The sequence below is a fragment of the Epinephelus fuscoguttatus genome, linkage group LG1, assembly GCF_011397635.1.
Source record: "Epinephelus fuscoguttatus linkage group LG1, E.fuscoguttatus.final_Chr_v1".
NCBI classification, from domain to species: domain Eukaryota; kingdom Metazoa; phylum Chordata; class Actinopteri; order Perciformes; family Serranidae; genus Epinephelus; species Epinephelus fuscoguttatus.
The window spans coordinates 39259096-39268287 of record NC_064752.1 but is presented as its reverse complement, the minus strand read 5'-3'; the positions used below and the strand labels follow the sequence as shown (position 1 = coordinate 39268287).

Below are 9192 nucleotides of genomic sequence, written 5' to 3'. Positions count from 1 at the left end.
CATTAATCTGCATATGATTAAGCCTTGACATAAATTTGACATTCTGGGCGAGGGATTGATTAGCCAAGATGATGATGATGATGATGATGATGACTGTGTGTGTGTGTGTGTGTGTGTGTGTGTGTGTGTGTGTGTGTGTGTCAGGGACTTGCAGATGTCCATGTGGCTCCTTAGGTGAAACTGAGAACTGTTATACAAGACCACCAAGTAAAAAAAGAGGTGCACTTTGAAAGAAGAGGAAGATGTTTGGGATGATTAGCAGGAATTTTAAGAATCTCCCTAATTTGTAAAGAGCAGCCAGTGAAAATGAATACAGAGAGTTTATTAAGCCTCAGAGGCATCACCACCCTTCAACTGGATGAAACCAATATAAATATTATGAACTCCTAATTTAAACTATAAGGTTATTTCGTCTGTGCAATAATTTGAAATATGCCACTTTTTCATCGTAATGTGAATTCCATACTTAACATTCTAAGCAAGAAAATTGGTTTTGTCTTTATGTAATTACGACACCTTGGTTGCTGGAATAAGTGCTGAACCTTACAGATGAAAGCAGGTCTTTGAAACTTAAGGTGCTGGTAATTTTATATTAAAGGGAGAATCCAAGAAAATGCCTCTGTATGATGGATTTAAGACAAATAAGCACAGTAAAAGTCTTTTAAGTATAGTGTGTGTGGGTGGGTACCTGAAATTCAGACCTTTAAATTCTGTATTTAAGACACATTTGCTTTGAAGTGAATGATCTGAGCACTCTTCTTCTGTTTACAGCACTTTAACACACACTGACATAAGCTGATGTTTGCCACGTTAAGATCCAGCTGCTTATTGATCCCACACACTGCCAGCTTCAAGGACAATATCTTAACCTCAAGGTCATCAGGCCCAAAATAAGACTGGTGGAAACCGCAAGGTCTGAGCAATTCTGTTTCATGTGCTTGTTTTTCACACAGCAGAGACTGTCAAGATTTAACAAAATGTGTTTTCATTCTGTCAAATTGCACTGAATTGTTTTCTGAGGCACATAACACACACACACACACATATATATATATATATATATATATATGTATATATATATATATATATATATATGTGTGTGTATATATATATATATATATATATATATACATATTCCACACTAATGTCATATTTTTTGCTTAAATTAAGCGTTTGGCATCAAGGAAAATTTAATAACATTTTGGAGAACATTTCATGCTATTAAAACAGATGTTTTTCAGATCAGCCATAACTGTCTCATGATTTTGTATAATTTGTGAAAATAGATATCATTATTTTGTTAACAAAAATTATTTTATTTGCAGGTTGATAAGTTTGAGCCCAAAGGGGTGCCCAGTTATTTTTTCTCTGTTTCTACATATTTTTGGCTAATGTGAGAGTGGCTTTAAAAATATAGCCCATATATTTTTGATTATCAATCTTTCTTTTTTTTTTTTTTTTTTTTTTTGGTTTATATTTTATACAAGCTTTAGCACTTGTGTTATGGTAGGTAACATGACCTGAAGGAAGACGGCGTTGCTGTTTTATCCCGTGCGCACTGACGCGTTATTACAACAGTCTTTGACTTTATTGTTTTATTTAAGTGTCGTTGTGAGGCAGATTTGAGAAAGACAGATGTTCACAACTTTTTTTTTATCCCTATGACGCCATAATTCAATTTAAAGAATTGGCTGATAAAGCAGAACCAACTCAAAATGTCTGCTCCGTTTAAATATTATCTGAGTGGTGAGGTGTGTGTCGTCACAGCTGCATCTGCTTTGTTCATTTACACATTCAGTTGGGTGTTTTATAGTTTAATGAAAAGGCGACTGAGCCTATTTAACTAAACGTGACTTTGTATTAACTAGCTTGGATTTCATGTTTTATTGCTCAGGCCTGTTTATACTGTTTTAGTTTGTCGATTTCCCTTTATTAAAAAGCTGAATAACAAACAAGCTATTACCCGTGCTTATCAATAATTACTGAGTTACAGACTGATGAAAAGAAAACAGCTAAACATACCTGTATAACGCGCTTAGAGGACTTTAACTTGCTTCAAGATATGCTGCACACACTGGGGGCTCTGCAGTGATCTCACACGGATTAAATGACTTGGGTTGTTTAGACTGTACTTTTACAAGTATTTGGCCCAGTAGGCTATATATGTTATTAATACATTCCAAGAAAAAAGAAAGTATAATAGTTTGCGTAAATTTGCGTAAAAACACAATTTAGCTTAGAAATGCCATTTTAAAATCACATCTCTGACCGTGATAGACTCATATGGGTTCCCAGTTAACTTAACAGTGATTCCGACACAAATCTTCCGATGGTATAACTTATAACTAATATTAGGCCTGTAATTGTACCGCTGTGTTCTGCCTTTGATCAGCGTCTAGAACTCATTCGGTGACTAAACCTTCAGCGCTTTGAGCTTTACGCACTCTGTTTGTCTCTCTCTCTCTCTCTCTCTCTCTCTCTCCCTCTCTCTCTCTCTCTCTCTCTCTCACACACACACACACACACACACACACACACACACACACACACTGTACCTAGTTGACATAAGAAGGTATGAAAGGTTATGAGAGGAGGCCTCGATGGAGTTCAGTCCACACGGTACGTTTGTGTGGAGTTCGCGGCCTGCGTGCTGTCTGGGGACGTTGCTGTTAGGGTGTTAATAATTCCCATTTGCATTCAAAAGCAGTCCGAGTAAGTTGTTTAAAAATGCAAAATGTTCTCCACTTCATTTGACTAAACCTGCTCAAAACTGATCTCCTGAACTTAATGGAATAACTAAAACCACGCGAAGGCTGCAGGTCAAACTGCACACAGCAACTGATTCACATAATAAATGTCTCTGCCACATGAATTAGACTAAACATTTACACATTCTTTGTAGGTTAAACGTAGATATTAATAAATATTGCTTTCATACCAAAGATAATTTGCCAAGAAATGCTTTTTTGTTTCACACGCGTTTTTACTGAACCTGAACGCCTCACAGCCGTTAAAGCTGTCCTCATTGGCATCTCTGGCATCTAAACTCAACTTAAGGTTTAATGTTAACTCCTAAAAAGAAAATGAAGTCCAAATAAAATTATATATGTCCGGATCAAGGTAAGATCCCACCAATGCTTCAAAAAATGCTGGGAACAAAAAGAAAGAAATGAAATATATAAATAACAAAATAAAAGACAGTTTCATGTCTCTGCTGAAGCACAGTCAGGAATATATTACAAGGCTGGAAATGTGTAAAATAATATTCGAAAACATGTCACGGGCCTTTGATAGAAATTAGAAAAATAAAAGTTTTTAAATCAAATTCAAGCAAAGCTGTGGGCACTGTGCTGTGAGGTCATAATAACACTTAAAAATAAAACTCTCTAAGTAAATAAGCCTAAAATAACCACATCTGGTGTAAATATGTCTCTCTCACCTGCAGCAGAACATTAAGATTTTTAAAAATATTTTAGAAAAAAACAAGTTTCTTTGCTCTGTTTTCCATTAGCCCCTGGGACGAGTCAGCATCTTTCACAATTTCATGAACAACAGCACAATGTGTGAATCCACATGTCTCCTGCTAGATCCTATTATGACAACATTAAACTGGTATCCACTTCTAGAGCTCTGTTCAAGTGGTAACATTTAATAATCCTGGCTGCATTTAGTCTTTCTCTCTCTCACGTTGTTATTTTTTTTAATGTGTGGTCAGCAATCAATGAAACATTTTTCTTGTTGTGAGGATATGTAACCATATTAGGCCCTGAGCTATGTGAAAACAAGTGTGTGAGACTGATGAGCTGTCACCACCACCATCACCATCACCATATTCACTTGTGCCGTACACACTGGATTAATAGTTTATCATGAGCCTGTGTCCCTTATAATAAACAGAAAACAGTATTAGTGAAAATATATTTAATAATTAAACATAGCATAGTTACACAAAGGGAATGCAACAACAGATGAGTGAGAGTGGATCCATAGAATATAAAGTTTAGACCTACTGCAAAGGTTTGAGCTCCCTCTTCAACAGCAGCAAGTTCATCATGAGGGAATGCATGGTAGGGCTACGACAAAAAAACACATGGCTGTTGGAGGATGTCGGCTTCTACAGTTCAGGCTCCTGCGGGGCCTGCAAGTCTTTGGAGTCTGCACAAAGACGGTCCGGCTTCGAGGAGCGTCAGAACATCCTCTCCGCTCCGTTTTACAGTCTGGCACCATCCTGAGCGTCCCAGAGGCTCTGTGTATAGAGTCAGATATCTGCCGGGTCATTCCTCCTGAGTGCTCTCTAAGTGGGAGCTCGAGCCTTCGGACTGGCGGTCAGTGTCGGCGGTGGATCGTTCTTGTTCAGACAGCTGCTCGCTGCTGGGGATGGAGTTCTTCTTTGGGCGGCCTTTTGGTTTCGTGGGTGACTCCAGGCCTCCTCCCTGCAACACCTGCAGGTTAAACATAGGCAGAAAAGTCAGCTCAACTACAGACTGTAATGCAACTTAAGATAAAAAAAGAGGTGACCTGTGTGACCTCTAGTCATCACACCAACACAAATGTTAAATAGCATATTTTCCGTTTATTTATGCTGCATATTCTCCATTATGAACTAAATGCAAAGATATAACACAGGCCTTTACTCTAAACTCATCTAATGTGGCCCTCGTGTATGCAGGGTTGAGTATACATTTCAGTCTGAGTCAGTGTCAACCCGTTCTACTGAGCTACGCTTTCCATCAACATCTGCTGAAATCACACAAAGCAAAACTGTTTCCTGTTCTTTGTTCTTGTTGTTTGCACTGTTGTTGTAGGCCTGACTTCATAAAATAACCACCACCACCACACCACCATCATCATCATCTTGGTTTTTATCATCATAATCATAATCATAATGAAGAATAACTTACAATTTTCTTCCATTTCATCCTTCTGTTCTGGTACCATGTTTTCACTTGCAGCTGACTGAGGCCCAACGACTCCGCCAGGTCTATTCTGTGAGGAACAAATACGATAAAATCAGTTATTCCCGATCAGGTTAAGCTTTTGCAAACATTTTTTTCTGTATGGGCAAATGGTTTTCTAAAAACAAAGCAAAATAAACTGTCATTTTAGTAGTAACTTAAAGGGATGCTATGAGATATTCATGGCTACCTCAAGGGGCATAGGTTTAGTTTCAAAATTGAGGGGAGGGACACTCTGTGCCAGAAAATTATGAGCATTAAACACTTAATTTCCTGTATTCTGGTGATTTTTTATGCACCAATTTGTGCCTTATCTGCATCACTTTATGGTGGAAATGTTTTTAATTTTGTCAAAATAAAAATTCTCTCCTGGTTTTGTATTTTTATCAGGTGGGGGATAAATGCACTTATGCTTTGAAACATAATGTAGCTACCACTGAAAATACTGAGGTCATGTCCTGTGTATTTTTTGTGAAATCGTGAGAATTAGCAACATGGGGAAGTTTCTCCCAGTATTTTTAGACCTCATATATTTACATTTAACCAACAAAATAAAAGTATAGCTATTTTATTAGCAGTGCAAAAAAAGATTTTACACACCACTGTTGGGGAATAGCATCTACAGAAAGTGCAGTTTAAACTGTTAAAGGGGAAAAAGTCCAAGTAATAATGAATATACAAATAAAAATAGCTACATGTTTTTGTCTAGTCAAATGTCGGCCTCAGTAAAACTGTCTGCAGCCCTGCTCAGCACACAGACTGTGGACCCACCTATCAGGCGTAGACAGATACTTCTGCTTCTCGAAGCGCTTCTCCAGCCCCATGAGCTGCAGCTCGGTGAACACAGTGCGGCTCCGGCGGCCCTTCTTGGTCTTGCTGCCTCCGTCGCCTCCGTGCTCCAGCTTCCCGCGGAGGTGCAGGTCCAGCGGCAGGTGGTGAGACGCAGCGCCGAGCTGCAGGCCCGAAGCGGCGGACAGCAGAGGGGAGCCGAGCGGGGAGCCGAGCGGGGAGCCGAGCGAGCAGGACAGCGGGGACATGGGGAACTTGAGGAGGCTGGTCTGGTCGGCTTTGAGGACTGGAGAGACCAGAGGAGGAACAAAGACACACAGACAGAGGGGTTGGTTTCAGAAACTGAACTCAGGTCACGGTTTACAGATAGTTTAGGTTAGTTTACGTTGGAACAGGACACACCAGGGATCAATGGGCATAATTTTACTGAATGTTATGATATGTGACTGTCTCTACAGTCGCCTACTGAAACATCTGAACTTTACAGACTTCTAAGGTCAGAGTTCAGGGCCGTGTTGCTTCCACACAAGAATCAACTCATCTCACAACTACAGCTGATGGATCAGGAGCATTATAACGCACTCATGATCAATATGAATATGAAGTTAGGCGAAACTCTGTAGTGATACGGGGCCTTGTTGTAAACTTGATTGGCCTGAGACGTTAAAATAAGACCTGTGTACTGTCTTGTTATATGTATTTATATATAGGCTGTCATCAGGTTCTATTAAAAACAGATTTGGATATATGATTGTGTCTTTAATTCAAATAAGGCACCTGATTTCATCATTAAACAAATAAAAGCATGTGATGGACAGCGCCACGCCTTTTCCACACAAACGGTAATTGATGTTAAATTATAATTTCAGGTGTTGACATGTAAATTAGATTTATAATCAGAGGGTGTTGTACCTCTGTGACTCCGGACATTTCAATTAAAAAAAGAAAGAAAAGAAAATTACGCACAGTAGGTTGCACTTTGATAGCCTGGACACATTTTGGCCAAATAAAGTATTGCATTTTTTTTCATTATTGTTATTATCTTAAATCATTGTTTCTATTATTTTATTTTTAAAACCAGGAACACGACTAAATATTGCAACATCTCCCCATCATGTTTTTTTCTTCGCTTGGGAAGACACCCGGCTATTATCCACATTTTACGCACGCAACTTAAAACTAATATTATTATCACAAAGGCTATTTATGCTTGCTTTTAACCGTTATGTATTTTTCTAAATACAAATAAAATCAGACATTTCCACTGCTTAACATTCCAATTGAATTTATCCCGGTTATTTCCTGTAACTGCGACATTTGCTCAATAATTTCGGTTATATCTGATTTTTGCTTTATTATTGCAAAACGCTAGTTATTACTGGATTCTTAAAAAACAGTCTTACATGCGTCAAAAGTTATTTGTTCGGAAATGATTTTCCTTGAAAAACACTTTTTAAAAAAATCAGGAATAAAATACGCACTCGCTTTATTTGTTCAGTTAAATATAGGCCTAATCCTAATTTTAAATCTATTTTATCATTAATAATCCCCTCAGAATTCATTCTGTTATTATTTTCTGTTCTTCCAGTTTTCCCAGCATGTAACCACGCTCATTGTCTCGATCTGTTACTCATTCATCCTCTCACAGCCGCGTCTCTTACCCAGTTGGTTATGGAAAGGCCGGGCGGACAGGAGAGCCTGTACACCGAATTTAAGGAGCTCCCCGGCCGGAGCCGACGCTTTGTGCTCCGGATGATCAGTCAGGATCTCCTCTATCATGAAACTCCTGTAGCGATGGGTTCTGTGGTCAGGGTGAACTTCCGGAGGATAGTAATGCGCCCCCATGTCCAAAGGATGCTGCATAATGTGGCCGTGCGGTCACCTCAAGAGACACCAAGCGCGTACACCGATTATCACTCCTTCAGTGGCCAGCTGTCATATTCCCTCTGAGGTGTAGTCCGGAGAGCAACACTGTGGATCAAAGTTATCCTCAGGTCAAGTTCAGGTAGCCGACTTCTCTGCCTCTCTGTCTGTGCGTCCTGTGAGAGTTTTACGCGTAACTTCTGCTCAGAGTTGATTGTTAGTAGAGAAGAAATGTGGAACCGAGAGCAAACCTTTGACCAAAAATTCCCGAGCCCGGCCCGTGTTCATGCCCACACTCGCTGTGTGTGCGCGCCGCGGAGGTCGGATCTATTCGTCAGCTGCTGAGCGCGTCACCTTGGCAGTGAGTTGAGGAATAAGCTTTGGGTTTTATGAGTCTCGTCATAGCTCCACCTCTTCTCCGGGTTTGTCTGCACGTTGCCTTCACTGACTGAGCCAAAGTTACATGCAAAGCCGCACTTGTCCTGCATGGATTTATATGCAAAAGGGAAGAAAATAAGGACGGAAATTTCAAATCCCCTGCAGGTGACTTTGTGAGATATAGGGCATGGGTTTGATGAAGATGATGATGAAGCTCAGGTTAAAAGGTAAAGTTAAAATTAAAACAGGCAGTGATCAAAGCGTTTATTACTATTATTATCATTATCATATTATTATTATTATTATTATTATTATTATTATTATTATTATTATGTGAAGATTTGTCTATATCAGGGCATTGCATGCTACATTCAGTATCCACTAGGTCATTGAATGTTTCATTACATGCCTTTAGCTTCACACAGGAGTTCTCAGGTTAAGTGTACATGTTTCTGCCAAAAAAATTATCAATATCTTTTTTCTTCTGCCGTTGTGTCTGATAACCCAGCCCTTGTGATGATGTAATATGACGTGATTATTGCCTAAATGATGTATAAATGATGCAAAGTCATTACAGACTAATCAGACCTCAGCTGATGGTATCAAGCTGTCAGGCCCAGTGAAGCCACTGAAGCAGCTCAAGGGAAAATATTTCATTCTAGAGGTCAAAAAACCCACGCCAGAGCACCTCTGGGATTCTTTCCTTTGCGGTTATTTGGCTCAAAAAATTGTGAAATATCTCCCACAGCATATTTTTAGCATGTCTCAGAGCTACTTTGAGAAAAAGCTCTGGCCGTCTAAAGTCAACCTCGGAGCTGAAAACCTTAAAGAACCTTTGGATGCTTCAAAGCTGGTGGTCTAATTAGATTTTTTACTTTATAAATCTCGTTGCGTTGAACCTTTTTATTAAAATATGACACAGAATACAACAGGGCTATAATACCCATAAACTGCTGGGTTCAAATACCACTTCTAACACATCACTGAATATATCTGGAACAAAAATAACTTAGATCTCAAAAATAGCATCCAATATAAGCAGCATAAAATAACATGTTGTGAGGGAGGAAGGCAATATATGTGCAACTGAGAAGCCTACTGCAGTTTAAGTGTAGAACAGTGCTGCCTAAATGATAAAGTACTAAACAGTAGACCCCTTTAGGGACAGGGGTGAAAGTCTGGAGAAAAGAAATTTCTAAAAATTTTA

At 39.1% G+C, this 9192-nt stretch overlaps 1 protein-coding gene across 1 annotated transcript; it reads right to left on the bottom strand.

The window, feature by feature from the left end:
* Window positions 1-3906: 3906 nt before the first annotated feature.
* On the bottom strand, window positions 3907-7951 carry barx1 (BARX homeobox 1). Its single transcript, XM_049579456.1, has 4 exons — window positions 7406-7951; window positions 5727-6030; window positions 4902-4986; window positions 3907-4442 (listed from the first exon to the last, which is right to left on the bottom strand). Exons 1-4 carry the CDS (start codon window positions 7605-7607, stop codon window positions 4275-4277), a joined length of 759 nt encoding a protein of 252 aa, XP_049435413.1. The 5' UTR covers window positions 7608-7951; the 3' UTR covers window positions 3907-4274.
* Window positions 7952-9192: the final 1241 nt, after the last annotated feature.